Consider the following 19,726-nt stretch of genomic DNA (forward strand, 5'->3'; position numbering starts at 1 on the left):
GCTTGAATTTGCACCTCAGTTTTTCTGGATTCAGTCTTTCACCACGGATGCCTGTCATTCCTCCAGAACAGACGGAGCTGCCAGCCCAGTCATGCTCATTGACCTATTTAGGGCAACTGTGAGAACTGTCACATTCCTGCATTTAAATATTTCTAGTAAGTTAAGGGAAAAAAATATTCCTAAGTAAGCATGCAGGAAATAACTTGAAATAGCAGCCCACAAGTCCCTGAAGTGTGGCAGATGAAGGAGGAGAAGCTGCCCGGCATGTTTCTCTCTCTTGTGCACTGCTCAATACTTAAATTTCTGTATTTGACAGTTATACGAATAAAGAACTGCTTCAGATACCTATTTGCAAAAAGTGATCTGACTGTCATGATTTATCTGTACATTACAGAATCACAGAACCATAGAACGGTTTGGGTTGGAAGGGACCTTAAAGTTCATCTACTTCCACCCCCCCTGCCATGGGCAGGGACACCTTCCACTAGACCAGGTTGCTCAAAGCCCCATCCAGCCTGGCCTTGAACACTTCCAGGGAGGGGGCATCCACAGCTTCTCCGGGCAACCTGTTCCAGTGTCTCACCACCCTCACAGTAAAGAATGTCTTCCTTATATCTTAATCTAAATCTACCCTCTTTCAGTTTAAAGCCGTTACCGCTCATCCTATCACTACACTCCCTGATAACGAGTCCCTCCCCATCTTTCCTGTACCCCTGTTTTAAGTACTGGAAGGCCACTATAAGGTCTCCCCGGAGCCTTCTCTTCTCCAGGCTGAACAACCCCAACTCTCTCAGCCTGTCCTCATAGGGGAGGTGCTCCAGACTCTGATCATCTTCATGGCCTCCTCTGGACCCACTCGAGCAGGTCCATGTCCTTCTTACAATGGGGATCCCAGAGCTGGATGCACTACTCAAGGTGGGATCTCACCAGAACAGAGTAGAGGGAGAGAATCACCTTCTTCTGGCCACACTTCTCTTGATGCAGCCCAGGATACAGTTGGCTTTCTGGACTGCAAGCACACATTACTCTCTCATATTCAGTTTTTCATCCACCAATACCCTCAAGTCCTTCTCCACAGGTCTCCTCACTTATCACCTAGCCTGTACTTGTGCTTGGGATTGCCCCAACCCATGTGCACGACCTTGCAATTGGCCTTGTTGAACTTCATGAGTTTTGCACAGACCCACCTCTCAAACCTGTCAAGGTCCCTCTGGATGACATCCCTTCCCTCCAGTGTGTCAACCTCACCACACAGCTTGGTGTTGTGGGCAGACTTGCTGAGGGTGCACTCAATTCCACTGTCCTTGTTGATGACAGAGATGCTAAACAGCACCAGTCCCAACACTGATCCCTGAGGTACGGCACTCATCACTGCTCTCCACTTGGACACTGAGCCATTGACTGCAACTCTTTGAGTGTGACCATCCAGGCAATTCCTTATCCACAGAGTGCTCCATCCATCCAGTCCATGTCTCTCCAATGTACAGAAAAGGATGTCATGTGGGACAGTGTAAAAAGCTTTGCACAAGTCCAGGTAGATGACATCAATTAATGGCATATATATATATATGGCATATATATATATGACCAGACAGCTATTTAACTATGTCTACCCACGGCAAGAGAAGGTTTGCCTGTCCAGCTTCTTTGAAGCCATACAGGTGCAGCTGGAGTGACTTCTGACACCTGAGCAATCCTGATAACTGGCATGTGGCCATTGTCCCAGCTCTCAAGGAATTCCAGGACACGAAGATGCCTTCTGTTAGAAACTGCCTGTGTAAAATGTTCTTCCAATACCAGCTGTCTTGGTTTTTCCATGTTGTGTGAAAGTATTGTTTAAAAGAGTTGAATGCTTTCTACCTTAGGTGAAATTTATGGTTAATTGTTTACATTTCAATGCTAACACACAATTAATCTTTCCAAAGTTCACACAATGGGCCATCGCCAGTATTGAATTTACGCATGTAGTCATTCCAGGATTGCTCTGGCAGCCCTGAACTTGTCAGAGCTTCTCTTGTAAGGTACCAAATAAACTCATTTCTCATTCTTCTGTTCAGTGTCCATTATTAGATTAAGAATTTTATGGTCAGAAGAAACCCTTTCACCACTGGTTTGACTTCTATATGACATAAGCCATCAGTCTTTCCAGATTTAATTCCGGCTCTGGCTGGATAATAGTCCTTTAACCAATACATGGCTCATTGATGACCCTTGGACACTAAAAATACTGCCACCAAGTTATTGATAAAGATATTAAACATTGCAGAGCTGGAAAAAAAAAAAACAACTGAAATACCATAAAATCACAACTATGTTATTATTGTTCACAGAAGTATATGTTTTAAATAGCATTTTCTCTAGTAACACAGGAGGCCTGCTTTGTTTTTTCATTGGTCCAGTTTCTTAAAAGGAACAGGATAAATTCAAAGGTAAAAAATAAGAGTCAACTAAAAATCTGTAAACTCACTTTAACATTAGATTAAATTTGTTTTTAATAAGCCCATACTAATCAGCAATAGTTATTTTACCCTTCATTCTTGATTACTCAAACTTTCTGATTTTACTCAATTCTTTATCTAAGGTTAGAGCAACCAGGACTATGGTATTTTAATTAAGAGCCTTAACTTTCATCCAATCTTCCTGAACTTCTCAGTTCATCCCAAATATATTTAAAAAGCCCCAGTACTTCCTCCCCAGCCAGCTCATCATGGTCCAGAAAGCTTTTACCAGAGTTTTTTTTTAAAGAACTGGCCAAAGCATTATTTGGACATTTTAATTTAAGGATCTTGACGAATTTTTAAAGCTTTTGTTTAACACATTCACTTGCTGTTAATAAAATGGAAAGTAAGACTTCTCACCAAGATAGATAAAACTGACATTTTAAAAATATCTACCATACTTATACTGATAATCTGATACTTCTAAAAGTACCACAATTAAAGTAAAGCATCAGGAACAACAGAAAATTTCATTCTTACTGTTCATAATTAATATGGATTAATTTTCTTTTCTTTACTGTCTTTTGCTTTTTTATTGCCTATAAGCCCAGTTTTTAAACTTGGTTTCTATTATGGGGTTTTGTTGGTTTTGGGGGTTTTTTAAACTGCCAGTTTTCACATCCCTGTAAGCCAGGCTGATTTTTAACCAACAGGCTTGCCTCAACATTTTTTCTTTTGTGAGAATTTAATAACATGTTTTAAGTAGCAATCATTCACATTTTAATGTTTAAACATTTTCCCTTGATTCAGCTTGATTATTTCTATCCTCCCTAAACCATCCCACTTACAGTGCTGACTACATGTGTTTCAGGTAGGTCTCCATTAAGTTGTAGTTGCTTGTACCTTGACAACTATTACTTCTTCTTCTGCATTCTCTTTCTTTAACCATTTCAAGGTGATTAACATATACCCCTATAACGTTAGATGAATGTCCAGAATCCAAAGATCACATCACTTCAGGATTTCCAACAACACTTTCATATCAGTACTGAGACTGGTGCCTGAGTATGTTTTACTTGGACTGAAACCCCACCTGAGAAGCACCATCCTCACACCTGAAAAATACATGGCTACTGGGTAAGGCAGAACTTTTAGTGAGACTGTCATGGTCTGTAGCAAATAACTAATACTCCAAATAATGTTTTAAATGCTTTGGATAAAAATGTCTTATCAGCGACTACTTGCCTCCAATTTGTCAACGACTTATGAAACAGGCGTATTATTTTTGGCAGTGGTCAACCACACTTCTTTTGGACGCTCAGTCCCACACTGATTACATGGAGTAATTTACTAGTTTGGTCACGCAAGCCTTTCTACTATGTCAATTTTTACTCAAAAGTAAGCAGTTTCCATTTCTCTTGTTTATTATCTAGGCAATTGTATAAAAATGCTTTATTTGCCTCTCTTCTCTCTCCTTGTTTTTATGAGTAGCAGGATAATACCCCAGCTAAAAACACCTCTGCTAAAGCTAACAGTAACAAGGATTTTAATTATCATCAGAAATTGAGTGAGTTGCCCCTCAGAGTTACTGTTCTGGGTCCTGTACACAACAAAACAATACAGGATGAGAATTTGTGAAGTTTTTCTTGCAATCTGCTTTAGAGTAAGATTTAATCTTTCTGGAGAATTTGCAGGTTGTGCACAACTGCATTACAGTTGCCAAAAATACATATTTTAAAACATATTTTAAAGCACTGAGGCCCCCACAGAAAGGGAAAAGGAACTAATCTAAATAGAAAACATCTGCACATTTCAAAAAACATGTTCAGCATAATTATTATTTATATGTGCTCAAGTTATGAAAGTGATTTCTATTGTGTCTTATTATGGAAAATACTGGCTAGAGTAAGAAAATATAGCATAAAAATACAGTTATTTGTCCAAGAGGTTTAGATTTTAAGATAAGGAATTGCAGTGCAATTCCACAGCAGCTTGACCTAATATAACCAGCTTAGCCAGCAAAATGTGATCGCTTTTCATCCATTTCAGTTCTCTGCAGTGGCTCACCACCTGGTTACAGAAACACCAGTGTTAGGGAGGGAACAGGGATATGCTGCTGGGGAGAGGGAGTGTGTTAGAGGGAAGAAATTAAGGGTGCTGGTGCCCCAGGATCCCTGACTTTGAATTAGCCAGAGAACTGCACCCAAGCTCAACTTAATGAGTATCACTAGGCCCATGCAGTGTCTTCAGACAAGGGGTACACCAATAGAGTCCTGCCTGTTCATAACCCACCAGCAGAATTCAGAGGTCTCATTCCCAGTTACAGCTACTAGATAAATGCTTAAACATCAGCAACCAGTCCCCACAGGAAAAATCCACCAAACTTCTACATTTTGAAGTGTAGTCTAGCACAATCCTGAAAGCAGTTGTGCTGCCTTTAGAGTTGACCATAACCCAACCATGATTCGCAGCCTTGATTTCTCTCATGCTGCTGACTTCTCACCCCTGCAAAATCTCAGATGAGCATAAATGGCACTGAGCTGTAAACTAATATAATTCCTTGCATCTGCTACAGCACTGAAAAAAACCAACAAGAATAACTCTTTACCAAACCTCCCATTCATTCAAACTTAGTTTAAGGTCTCTTGTATCAGTAAATTAGCTGGGGATTTTAGACTGTTGGGCAGTGTGTGCATGTCTGAGCTTGATATACACATAGGCAGGAACAAAAAGCCCCCCTACAGAAGCAGTCCTGTTCTATGCTGCTATCCACTGTGCTGGCTGGGGACTAAAACACACTCAGCCTCTAATTGCACTGTACGACTAAACTGAAGCAGTTCATAATATGGTCCTAAAATAAGAATCCGTATTTCAAAGTGAAACAACAAAAGACATCCTCCTTATCAGAAAGTGAATATTTCAAAGCACCAGCAAACCACAGCTTGCACAATTTGTAATAATTCAGGTTTGCCACTCTTTCATATGCGTTGAACTCGTTGTTTAGTCACAAGAACAGTGACATGAAAGTTGAGCTACTGGTATGTGTAAGCTTGTTTTGCTATTTGTGTGTGTGTACATACGTACGTTTGATATCTTTCAAGACAATAATACACTATGAAAAATTTTAAATGACAATGAAACTCAAGCATAAAAACAAAACGTAAATCCTGCTACGGTGTCAGAAGTAGCTGATGCAATTAACTGCCTAGAAACATTCAATAATAGATTAGATAACTGGCCCAGCTGCTCAAACGAGGAATAAAAACTTTTTATAACTAATGAGATTTGTATGTGATTTGATATGGCTATGTGCTACAGTGTTCAGATACATCTCACAAGTAAGTCTGTCTGTTTTCAGAAGGGGGTTCTTGAGGGATACAGAGAGGGTAGCAAGCTATTTCTCATTCCAGTAATGCTTTCATGATGTATTGTCTAAATTATCCCAGTGGGGCAGGGGTGGAGGTGTGTGTATAAAGCTGAAGATGCACACGCCCAACACAATAATGTAGAAGTCCCAGCTAGATTTACTGGTACAGGAATGCTTTATTTAGCTATAATACACATAAATCACTGATACATTTATCATGCATAGAGTTGTAACACTTGCATCATTTATAGTATAACATTTGTTTACTTCTGCTAAAGCATAATGATATTGATGGTGATATCTAATTTGACACCATTCAGTCACTAATTCGAGTATTCTTTCAGAAAAAAAGGAAGAACGGGGCCCAAGTAATTAACTAGTAATCCTTGGGAGATACTGGAAATATCAGAGCCAAATTTCAACAACTTTAAATCTCTGCACTTCACACAAATGGGAAGCCAAGTTAAAGAGGGTAAGGTCCACTTACTTGAAGCATTAGGACCTCATTTTGGGAAAATTCATAGCATTACAGTGCTATCTATAGCTAAAGTCAATATACAACTGAAGTACGTAGACATGCATTCCCAGCACAGATCAGGCTATAGCTTCAAGCTGTTCACCAAAACAAGGGGCACAGTCAGAATTCACATCTGAAATCACTGCAGAGAAATTCTGCACCACAAGTGGAGAAAGAATGCTGTCTTAAACTGTATTTTTAACTTTATTGTCCCCCTCTTCTTGAGATCTAATTCCCCATACCACTCTTTAACATGTACAATGTATGTGACACTTTTACATCCAACAGTGTCCTTATTTACTTGAGCCTTACAAAACAGTCTACACTGTGCATAAGGATGGGTATATCTACACTGTGTATTAGGATGAGACTTTTTCCATAGGAATTTTCAGTTTGCACATAATCAAAGCTTGTATCATAACAAAGAAAACCAATTTTTTACAATTCAACTTTTATATATTTCCCTTCAAACAGCTAATACCCACTACACCTCAGAAAAGATTTTACCTCATTATCTGTTCCCACATCCAACATCACTGGTAGACACTCATGAGGTTTTACTCCTCCGCATGCCGTATAAAGTGCCAGTTTACCAACTGGGATGCCCATTCCATAACAGCCAAGATCTCCAAGACCAAGAATACGTTCTCCGTCTGTCACCACAATAGCCTAGAGGAAGAAATAAAAGCACTGTAAAAATCACTTCTTTGCTGTCATGTACTAAGTATTCCATTATCTTCTTACCATCATGTTTAATTTTCATGTAAAAATTCTAACAGGTACAAACAAATCAATAGTTTGTATTCTGACAGGCACAAACAAAATTCTAACAGGTACAAACAAAACAAGGCCAAGAATTGTTTTATTGTATTCCACTGTGGTTTCGTTACACTATTTTAGACTCTTCCTTCACTGTAAATGGGACATTCATATAAAACTTTTAAGAATACACAAGAGAAGTATTTAGTATTACATTACAAGGGAACTGACATTGTTCCCTTTTACATTTTTCTGTCAACAGTATGAAAACAGAATAGGAAGGCAAAGAAAGTTATCCACAAAAAAAGAAGAACCCCAGACTCCTGGGTTTTGTCATGGCTGTTTTTAGCAGAACCAGAGCCAGCCACTCCTGCTGGCCTTTGACAGAGCTGTCTACAGCCACCTGGTTCTTACCCTTCAAAGATTAATTTCTTCTTCCCTTGAGCAAATAACACACTCCATCATACTTATACATATGAGGAAGTATGTGTTTTCATTGATAGAAATACAGTAACTCAGTAAACCCCACAAAACTGTCTGCACTAAAAAGGGAGATTTTTCACAGTAAAGGACAATGTGCTCAGTATGGCAAGCGGCTGAAAACACAATAATTTCCTTGTCATGCTCTGTGACAAACCATTTCAGTTGGAAATCTAATATATTTTGTGAAAGAGTTCATCAGGTATCATATGTGGAGAACTATTAACCCAAATGCTAGAACGGGTTGCCAAGAGTTCTCGTGGGGACTCCACTCTTGGAGATACTCAAAACCCACAGGCTGGACACAGCCCTGAGTAACCTGCGCCCTGGCTGACTTCTCCAGAGGTGTCTTCCTACCTGTGGTGGTTTGACCTTGGCTAAATGCCAGGTACCCACCAAGTCGCTCTATCACTTCCCCCCTCTTCCCCTCAACTGCTCTGTGATTCCCTGAAATGCTGAAAAAGTATTCAGGGTTTTTTTGATGCATAACATCCAATGTAATTGACCAATTAATCAGTAAAGGATGCCTATAGCTAAACAAGTAAGTGTTTAAAAGCCTCAAACTTTGGTTGTAACAGCATTGTTTCTATTTAAAAAATGAGCTAAGAAATCACTGAAATCTAATTGATACAAAGCTTATAAAAATAACTTAACCAAGTAACCTTGGGTGCAAAATAATGTCAGCTTTGTCATGCAACTACAACTGAATTTACCTTGATAATATTTTCTGGCCAGGATTCAAGCATTTTAGCGATGTGTCCCCGGTCATGGATAGTAATAAAAAGACCTCTGCAAAGAAAAAAAAATACCTTTCATATAAACAGGCAATTAAATACTTCAGTAGAAATCAATTCAATAATAAATTAACTCTATGCAAATGTGTTTCTGACATACATGGATTAAGTTCAATAAATTAAATGTCTACATTTAGTGGAAGTCAGAGAACATGTAACTCAGTAAAGCTTCACTAAGCAGTGAGAACATGTAAAAGTCATTTCTGAAAATTGCTAAATTTGATTTTAAAGCTCAATGAGCACTTGATCTGCTCAAATGTGTTCATTAATTGTCCTAGACCACAAAAAAATGTGTTTATCATACAACAGTGATCACTAGTGCCCCAGCACCCCTAAACATTTGCAGACAAGAATAGGACAAAGTTTTAATCTATGAACAAAACCTGAAGTAAGGTCATTGAGGTGTTTAGAAAACAGTCTGCCTATTTAATTAGATTGCCCCTTTGACACCTGCAAAAGTGAGAAATTATCTTCTCTATATGAAAATCTCGTTGATTTGAAAGCATGTAACACATCCTGCAGTGCTGAGCATGCCTGATTTTTACTTTGAAGAGTGTTTGTAAATTGGCCCTTAGTTCCACCAGTACAGAAGAGTATTAAAAAAAAAATCACAGAAAAGTGTAATTCTCATTTTATTTTTTATTTATTATAGAAGCAAAATTGATCTATTATCTTATCCTACTCTTCAGCATTTTATTCTTCATTTATTTTACTTGACATGCAGATATACAGCCAGGTCCACTCAGACTTAATTTAATTCCAGTTCTTATCTACTTCTCTCATGTGAGACAGTGGAAAAAAATTCCTCCACTAAATTCAATCTCTCAAAAAACATGTAGAAAACATCAATGAAGAGGTACATGCCAAAGATGCCTTCTTGTAATTAAACTGCATTAGTAAGTATAAGGAGTTATCTTCTGGAGTTATTCTAAAGCATTTCATCCACCTTTTATAAAAATTATGAAGCAAAAATTAGAGAAGGGCATTGAGAAATAATTTAAATCTAAGTCTTCTACAATATCTCCACATTCATATAAGTGGGTCCATGCCCATGTGGGTCTAAATAAAACTAGTAACTCAGGGAAACACTTGTAAGATATGACTGCAAGTATTCCAAGTCAAGCAAAAGATTTCCCGCAGTATTAAAAAGTATATTGGTCAAGACACTAAAATGAGTCCAAACATTATATTTCATATGTTTATATATTTTGTACATATTAATTATATATATTTATAGATAAATTATCATGTTATCTATGTTTTATATTGAGTTTTATATTTAATTTCATATTTGTCTTCATATTCTTCCCTTCTTTGATGTCAAAAATATACAACTGAAATTGTTTATTATTTTGGACAAAAGGCAGTGTAAGACACATTGCAATTAACCAAAGTATTTCTTAATCTTAAAGCTAATGATTCAGAAACAGAAAGTACAACCTCAAATAGCTAATTAAATGAAAACCAGCATGTTCTAAAAGAAAAATATATATGCACTGCATAAAGGAAAAAAACAATCAGCCATTTCCGGTTAGATATTTTTAACTGTTTAAATTTCATTTTATGCATTTCCCCCTAGAACTGGGAATTCTCTGATCCTGGCATTCCCAATTAATTCCCCTTCTGTGTCCATTTCCCAGGCTCAGAACAAATGCATTAAGCTGGATGATTATGTCTATCAATTGTTTCTTAATAAGAAACATCTGTCAGCAGATTAATTCCTCTACCTCAGTGGAAGCAACAGTCTTCATGGGCAGAAGGGTTAATATTTACAACACTTTTCAGAAGTTGTGGTATTTACAGCATACAAACATTTCTATTTGTGAGCCAGCTACCCAAAAAAAGATGGCCCTAACAGTGAAACATCGTAAAGCAGCAAAGCAAAATAAATGTGGATACTTCCTTTCTGAGGTATTGTACAAAGTCATTTTATAAAACACTGTGCAAACTGTTAAATCATAAAATATGGCTTATCAGAATTGCTAGCCTCAGAGACAGTCAGTTGTGAGAGACGAGTGTGCAAAAGGAAATGAAGAGTGCAGGAGGAAAGCTGTCTTGAGGCGTCACCCCTCTCCTTGTCCCCACCCTTCAATTTACATCAACCTTATAGATTCATGTTAAATGAAGCAAGATTTTGTATTGATTTTCCAAAGAGGCCAGTGTGGTTAAATGACCTCTTCCTTGCAAACTAGGGAGAGAGGTCTCCATGGAATAAATTCCCTATCAGAGGAAAATAATGGCAGGGTGGCTGCTCCAGGAGGAATTTTGTTAGAACGTTTGTAAAGACCTTTGAATAAGTATTGAGAGCGTATTTCAGAAACCTGTTCAAGCAGGATCACATTCAAACAATGGAAAGTAGGGGCTGAAGTGTAAACACAGTCATGTCAAAAGCATTTCCCTCCCCTCCTTCTCCCCTTCCCTCCATTCTTTCTGTAGATTAGTAAAACATTTCTGGACACATTGGCCTGACTGAGAAGATACCCCTACATTTAACGGCACAGAATAAGAGATAAGAATCTTTTATTCTTTTATCTGGATCTGTTTACCTCACCCTTCTTTTATTTAGTTAAAGCACTTTTCTCCTTTAAGATGCCCTCCACAAGAAACTACACCAGGTTGCAAGAGGAACCCCAGCTTGCAACAGTGTGAGCCACAAGAATATTCAACCTACATTACTGGGACTGAACTTGCTGGCAATTCTACTTGCAGGCAACCACCAAAAGGTAGCGTTATGTATTTTTTCTTTTCCAAGAGGTCATGCTATGTCTTGGAAAAGCACCGACTGCATAAGTGGGATAGGGTGACACAAGCTGGGCTACCTAGCAGACATTATAGTTATTTTTTGGCTGTCATAGCACAGCCATGAGAAGAATCAAGAAAGAGGCAAGCTACACAACTTAAATTGGATTAAATTATATATGTATTTCAGTCCAGAGTCCCTTCCAAGTTGGTATTCTATAAATAAGATAGAATTATCCATTTGAGTATAACCTTAATAATAATAATAATAATTACTGTCATGTCAGTGACGCACACCCCACTCTGCTGGACGCAGAGCAAGAGACAGCCCATGTGATGTGCATCTGTCTGACACAGCACTTCAGGATGGGGCTGCTACAGCAGATGGGCAAGTAACACATTTCAGCACATGGAGAAAGAAGCAAGATACGGAAAAAAATTGCTTAAGGATAAGGTTCTGGGGGAAAAAAAAGCGGAAAAATATGCAGCTTGTTTTTCAGCCTGCACGTATTCACATATCTAACAACAAAAGCATCTCACTGGGAAGTAGGCTTAAGTTCTCCTGTATACACTTTCAGAGCATCCCAGGTTGGCAAGCTCACTGTAAAAGCAAGTGTAGGTTTTATGACACAGATTAGTCCTTTCTATTTGAACTGACATCTCAATTACACATACTATCTTTTCTTGCAAGGCAACAAATTGAGACCTACTGAGGCTTAAAAGGCCAGTCAGCAAAACTGTGACTTAAAACTGACTTGAAGCTTGCAGCAGCAGATTAGTCTTCAAATTAACGTGTTCATTTTGAATGTGGCACAAGGCAGATCTACGTGGAACTTCAGTGCATATACAGACGGGCTCATCTTCAGTCACTTTGGCCTCAGTTAGCCTTCAGCTCAGCACTGGTTTATACCAGTCTAGCCAAAGGGATCACTTCTACTTATGCCCACTTCAGACAGCCAGATGATGTATGAAACTACAGTGGAGGAGTAACTACGTCTCCTTTCTTCTTGTCACACCACCAGCAAGACCAGAACACTGAAGAGTGAGGGGGGAACCCATGCTAGGACTTCAGGATCCACTCAACAAAAGGTCAGTCTTGTTTGGGTCACTGAGCTCACTACATGGTAGCAGATTTTACCAGTTATGTGGAGGTCATTCTACATCACATAATTTGGCTCTGATTTATTAGAACTCTGATCTATGAGAATAAACTAAACAGAATTAAATGGAGTATTTGTTTATTATGCTTCAAGGAAGCAATGTTCCACCGGCAATGTATTTGTCTATTTTCTGTTAAAGAACAGTTTAGAAAAATGTGTCATAGTAACAGAATTATCCTTGCTTTCCTCTTATAATAACAGGAGGCAATCTAACATGTCTCAGAAAATGCCAAATATTTTTTAATTAAAAAGTTCAAACTTTTCTCACAACCCTACATGTTCAAAACTGTTGTTTGAATTATGAACTGTACATAGAATTATAGTAGAGGTGACTTCACTTTCCCAGGCAGTCTGAATCAACAAGATTCATAATACTACTAATAATAATCTCAGCGACAAGCCTCAGTTTATTTCTGAGCCTAGATTTTCCCGAACTCCTGCACTTTGCAAGAAAGAGGTAAATTACTTCCCTAGTCCCTGTTGAAATTCCCTTCTCTTTTTGTTAAGATCATGAAAAGTGGTACAATACAAACATTGTACTAGAAACTAAGAGTACCTATATCCCCCCCAAAGAACAATCTGCTCTTTTTTCACCGATAATAACATTTCCCATTGTAATTCTTCAATATGGTCTCCCATCATCATATAAAGTGTACTCAAACTTTTAATTACATCTTACCTTCCCAGGTTCCTTTGCATAGTAACATTTGTTCCAAGACCTCTGAGGCCTAATAAATACAACTGATGGACTGATTTAAGAAATGCAGCTGTTCACAGATTTATTTTTTCACCTTTCCCTCTGTACAGGGGTGAATTTCATTACTTTACAATGCAGAGGTATTTCTTTCAATAAATAAAATAGTTGATGCTGAAACTGCAGCTGCTACTGACCTTCATCCTGAATTAATCAGCATTAAAGAAACCTGGGCTTTACATTTTCTAGATGTAGCATACTGAAACCATCTTTAAACAGAAAAGTTTGTAAGAAGCAAACAAAGACTAAATAAAAAACCAATGTCAAAAATAGGACAGGAGCATTAAGAGAACAGCACATACTGTTAACACCCCTGAAAGCCTGGAGATGTACATGAATAAGATATAGTTCATAAAACAGATAAGTACTAGCAGCGTATGAAAGACAATGGAGAATAAGATGTTAACCCAGAAAAGACATAAAAGTTTATAAATATTACATGTTATTTCATGCTTGGCACATGGTTTCCTAAATGACTGATTATATATAGTTATTTTTTAGAAGAAGGTGACTTCAAGTATTCTGGAAGACAGATGTTAACACCTGCCAACTCCAGTTAGCTATACTTACAAGAATCATGGAAGGCTCATTAAAAATTTTTATAGCAACTCAAAAGCCCAATTTGGCACAGGAGTGTAGAAAAATAATTAAAATGGAGAAAAATTGAGTGTTCATAATCACTGTAAACAGGAAATGCTAATGTCAAGGGGTCTGAACAGTCAATCTTCAGCTATAGGAGCAAAGCAATATTTAGTCCTATTTCAAGACACCCTTCTGAAAATGATGTTTCGTGGAACTCTTTATCCAGTGATGGCAGCCTGTGTAGCACTCTTTCACATGCCCAAGTCCATCAAAGCTGCTTATCAATCCCTGTTAGTAAATACAGTGCTTTAACAGTTACTACAGTTAAAAATAACATCTACATAGCAGAGACAAGTAAGTTCAGAGCACTTAAAGAACAGGACAGTCTACAACGTGAATTAGCCTTAAGAGCAGAAAATTGGTGAAACTAACCTGAAAGACAGCAGCTGTAAGTCTGGCATTTGAAAATATGACCTCAGGAATAAGGTGTCAGAAAAGAAAGGCTAGGGTTTGGAGGAGTAAAAAGCATATAACTCTAGTGACATAAAGATTCAGATGCTGTGGGATGTTTTAATATAGATGATAAAACATTATTTTAAAAAAATAATAATAATGATGATAGTAATTTAAAAAAAAAAAAAGACAACTGGTGTAGGTAGCTACTTAAGATTATAATTTTTCTTGTGCAAGTCTCAGCAAGCTGTAATGCCCCAGATGCTGCACATCCAAGAACAAAAGTAAATAACAGTATATACACTATGCTTAGGCCTGCCCAAGAGCTTTGAGCAGAGTCCATGACTCTGCCTTGCCTCTTTGGTGATAGACACTGTGTGCTTCGAAGAGCCTCATCCAGGTAGCACTACAGTCAGAAGAGCTGGTTAAACAACCCTTTTGGTTGCAGGAACTTCCAGATGGAATCCCTTTGCCCACACTTTGTTTTACTTCCAGCAACCTTAGTTGGCAAAATATCACAACCTAGTTTGACTGGGTGCATTTTCAAATACAGCCAGAGCTGCCCAGAGACCCAGCTTCAGGTCTCAGCACATTCCCTCTTCTACCCCATGTGGGAATAGAGAAGCAGGGAACCAACGGCTGCTGTTCAATAACTTGCAACACAGCGAGCCGTAACACTCCTGATCCATCTCCAGGCAAGGGACAGATCACACAGACATTGCCCCATCTGCCCTTCTGCATCTGAAACAGGCTTTGCAAAGAGTATATAGTTTATAAATTGTAACATGACAAAGGCCACACCTTGATTACTGTGTTCAGTTTTGGGCCCCTCACTCCAAAAAGGACATTGAATTACTCGAACGTGTCCAGAGAAGGGCAACAAAGCTGGTGCAGGGTCTGGAGCACATGTCGTACGAGGAGCGGCTGAGGGAACTGGGGTTGTTTAGTCTGGAGAAGAGGAGGCTGAGGGGAGACCTCATTGCCCTCTACAACTACCTGAAAGGAGGTTGCAGAGAGCTGGGGATGAGTCTCCTTAACCAAGTAACAAGTGATAGGACAAGAATGAATGGCCTCAAGTTGCGCCAGGGAAGGTTTAGACTAGATATTAGGAAGCATTTCTTTACAGAACGGGTTGTTGGGCATTGGAATGGGCTGCCCAGGGCAGTGGTGGAGTCCCCATCCCTGGAGGTGTTTAAGAGTCGGGCTGACACAGCGCTGAGGGATATGGTGTAGTTGGGAACTGTCAATGTTAGGTTAATGGTTGGACTAGGTGATCTTCAAGGTCTTTTCCAACCAAGATGATTCTGTGATTCTGAACAGAGCTGGGGAGAGTAAAAAAAGAGACAAGTTGCCCATAGCGGTACAGACTGAAGGTAAATGAAAAAGGGAAAGAGAAAAAAACTGCACGTGGATGCTGTCCAGTTACTTTTCTGCAGCAAGTCTGGACTCTTCCAGCCCTCTGAGAGCCTGATTCTTGCTACCAGAGCATGTAATCTCTTCACTGCTACTTTGAGTGTGTATAAAGACTTTTGCAAAAGGAACCTTTTTTGCTTGAATCATTCTGCTTTCACTTTGTGAGAATGCCAACTGGGTAAATTCAGGCTCCTGAAATGTGCAAAGAAGTCAGACCTGTGTACAATAAAAAGCAACACAATGAAGTTAATTCCTCAACTGCTCTCATTCAACACAAAAAACATTACATTGTTAAAATAATCTGAGTAAAACATTACAAGCCTTACACAGCAAAACTTTAAAAACAATTCTATGTGGTACATAAAACAATTATAGCTTGTCGCTTCACTAGTAATCCAAAAGTCTCTACTTCATTTTGGAAGCCATAACGTACACCTCAAAGTATTTCAGATGAAAATTAATACTTCATAGTAAAAGCAACATTTCATGGACTTGTCACTGCAGACTTTTTGCCTCAATTATATAAAATACTCATCATTCTCTATCTAGATAACACAGTTTTTTAATTAGTCCCTTGCCTCCTTTACTTAGAAAAGCAAACAGCACAGCATTTTGTGATCTAAATATTCAGACTGTAATGATGCATCCTGTTCATAGAGCAACAGAGTAGATCAAATCGTATCTTCTTTATATTCACTTCTTAAAACATGAAGTTGATTTAACTATATTCCTAAAGTATCATTCATCTAGACAATCAGCTTTTATGTATTGTTGCTTAACCACATAATGGCAGTTCAATGGGATGAGTTTGTTTGAAAAGGAAAAGGCAGACTTTGAGAAATACTGTGTTTTAAGAGCCAGAGCTGTGTTGCTCCAGAAGCTACTTAGATTCTTCTGACAGTTGCTCAATAAATAACTTAATTACTTACACTTGAATAGACACAAATAGAACTATTTGAAGACTGTGAATGAGAGAATGGTTTACCAGAGACAGACCCATTCATTTTTAAGACAAAAAATAACCCACTGTTCTGCTTCAATAGCTATCATGTTTGTATTATTTTATGCTAATATTAACTGCATAAAGAACTATCAACAAACAACATCAACCATGTACCTATTGGGAATCTTGCAATGCTAATGGTGTTTTTTTAAAAATCCTTTTAAATGTTATTTAACTGTGAAGTACTCAAACAAGGGAGATCACTGTCCTATTTACTACAACTTGTGCTGCCCTGGCTCATTGGAACATGGAAAATTTCCAGTATTTAGACAATAGCGTCCTTTAAGCCAGTTTTCATTGACCTTTAAATCACCATTATTTGCTCTCAATAACCATTAACAAGGACAAAAGTGAAGACTTATTAAAAACGCTGCCTCTTACGGCATATCCTACTCAATTTCCACTTTAATGAAGAAGTCACTTCTGAAAGGAGACACTATCTTCCATTTGTAGAGCTGACCTTATCTGCTGAAAAGAAGCCAAGGAAACCGCTCAATTTATGTCACAGTGGCAGAGCAGTTCCTAATGCAAGGAGCTGCGGTGCTGAGGTAGCAAGTCAGAAGGCAGGCAGGCTGATGTGAAAGCATCCAGGTTAGATTTGTCATACAAGATTGCCAGCAAGCATCTGGGCACAGAGCAGAGCTGTTTCACCCAGGCTTGAGCTGTCTGTGTATGGCATTTGGCAATCTCTGAGACCCGCATCCCGAGGGTACAGAGATCACAGCATCGTTGAGGTTATCTGGGACCACTGGAGATCACCCAGTCCAAGCCCCCTTCCCAAGCAGGGTCAGCTAGAGCAGTTATTTTGCCTTGGCTTCCCCTGAGGTACAAATTTGGTACAGACTGTGAATTTTCCCTAGCTTTCAGTAAGGAGTGTTAGCAGTAAAAAGAAAACAGCTGCTCTAGCGTAGTTTGCTGTTCCTAAGATCAAATGCTTTTTGGATGGTGCTCCACCCCAAACATATGCAGAAACCTATTCCTGCTTTCAGTGGAAACTGGATCAGCAGATAGCGATTGAAAGTAAGTCTCCAGTATTTTAGCACATAAAGGTGGGCATAACACTCTGAAAAAGTACATATGTTAATTCACCACCTGCACATTTTAAGATAAACTCAAACTATTTAATCTTAGGACAAAATCAAACAAGCTTTCACATCACAAGCATTACTTGGAGCGAGAGGAGTAACAAAGAGACAGCAAAGAAGTTATTGGAGCCATTTTTAAATCCTTACAAAATGGACATTTTCTTCCTCAGAAACTTTTAATAGAACTGAATATAGCTATAGCATGAGTATTGTGCCCTACAATTAGTAAAATAGTAGAAGAGATTAAAAATAATGCAGTTTGAGTTGAAAAGCAAGCAATTATTCAATCTCAGTTATTTCATAGACTATTCTCCTATCATTCACAGAAATTTACATTCAAATCATTTTCTGCTTAAATTTTAATTTTAGTATTTGACTCAGTTACAAACTTCTTATTCAGACCAAAAAAAAAAAAAAAAAAAGATAGGCTTGAGTTTATTGCCTGCTAGAGCATGCAACGTCTTCCTCAAGATCTCACAGTGATCTCTCAGAGCATCATCTGAGGGAGAAGTATGAAGTCTTGCTAAAGCAAAATAATCCATATGATTGGATTCTCATACATCCACGGTGTTTTTAGCATTCCTGCAAGTTGTTTGTTGCAGTGATTAATATGGCTGGCTTATGTGTGCCTTAACTCACCATTATACAGGGTAAGGGCAAGCACACCGCAGAGATACCTGCAGGAAACACCTGAGAGAGAGACACAGCTGGAGGCACAAAGGGTACCTGCGCTGGTGTTCAAAAACCACTTGGGTCTGAAATCAAGTGCTATTTTAAACAGATGAGTCCATCAACACCAACCAAACTGCCTAAGTGCAGCACTGATCGCAGGATCAGGTGCCAGGAAGAGAGTGGGAAGATCCCAGCGAAGTCTGTACGCATCCACCTCCTGTTCTGCCCCTGTCCTGTTTTGGGCCTCCAACCTTCCTCATGCAAGACCCTGGGCTCAGCCTTGCTGGACCTGAGCCACCACTGAATGGCCTGGAAACCGAAAGTACTGCAAAATGGGATTCTGAGGAGAGAGAAGAGAGTTCCCATCAGACGTCATTTTGTTCAGCCTCCCACGCCCCGGGAGTGCAAGCCCTGGCACACTGGGGCACTCTCACCTGATTTGAAGGAGGTGAGGGCATACGCATCCACACACACCCTCCTTGCTCATGTTTTCAGCCAGCTGCTCACCTGCTTCTACATTACCCATATCTTGGCCGCAAGAAAAAAATATAAATTTTCAGTTTATTGTGATAAATAATGGGAAAATTGAGCAAGATGTACAGCTTGAAGCTTTTAGATAGCTATTTGCACAAAGGATGAGCATTTGAAAGCAAAACATTTGTTATAAAAAGGTGATAAAATTAATTTTCAAATAAACACTGTGTTGTGTTGACTATAACCATTTTCTTTCTACAGGAATCAGCAACATGGAAAGAACAGGCATTTACTTCTCATCCTAAACAAAATGTGTCCACCTCTTAAAATGGCATTTAAATGGCATCTGTTAAATGTTCACTAACTACAAAACCTATTCCACTTGTGCATGACATTCTTCTGTTGTTCTGCCATCATAACCAACAAGGTGGGCTTTGATGGCCACTGGGAAACACAAGAAGCTTTAACAGCAGATAGGAAATTCAACAAAAGTTTCTCTGCTAACAAGTAATCTTATCACAGAACTGACTTCTCATGTTAGCGATTTTTTTTTCACCACATGAAAATATAAGATTATTGTTTATAAATTCACATGCAAAATATATAAACCATTGTCTAGTGACAATGAGACTAGTTTTGCATTAAACTTAAATTTCAGTTATTGAGAATATCGAATTATTCTCACCATAAGAAGCTAGTCATTATGATTATTTTAATTGCTATTTTGTTCATTTCCCTTTTGTTCTTTTTTTAGTGGTTTGGATCATTGAATAGCTTGAAAATGTCATTTGATAAATTCCTTACAAACTTGAAAACTGAAGTAGCTTTAATGATAATGTTTTAATTAGGCTATACATATCCATAAAAACTTTCTAAAAACTAGAACTAAGCCTGACTACATTCCAAACCAAACAAAAATGTTTGACTTATTGAGACACTCATCTTTAAAAAGCATATAACAACAGAAATCTCCTAGAGTCTTAGTTAAAATCTGAATAATTTTTAAACACAGATCTTAAACAGGTTAGCTTTAGAG

The 19,726-nt window shown here is 38.4% G+C and overlaps 1 protein-coding gene across 1 annotated transcript in view; it reads right to left on the minus strand.

Annotated features, from left to right (window-relative positions):
* The window catches only part of ME1 (malic enzyme 1), a 185,934-nt gene that overhangs the window by 97,164 nt on the left and 69,044 nt on the right, over positions 1 to 19,726 (minus strand). The window contains exons 4-5 of the mRNA XM_074861959.1: positions 8,275 to 8,350; positions 6,830 to 6,991 (exon numbers count right to left, since the gene is read on the minus strand). Coding sequence (XP_074718060.1) covers positions 6,830 to 6,991; positions 8,275 to 8,350 — 238 coding nt within the window. The remainder of the gene's footprint in view (positions 1 to 6,829; positions 6,992 to 8,274; positions 8,351 to 19,726) is intronic.

Source organism: Strix uralensis, chromosome 3 (assembly GCF_047716275.1).
Source record: "Strix uralensis isolate ZFMK-TIS-50842 chromosome 3, bStrUra1, whole genome shotgun sequence".
In the NCBI taxonomy this organism is placed as follows: Eukaryota; Metazoa; Chordata; class Aves; order Strigiformes; family Strigidae; genus Strix; species Strix uralensis.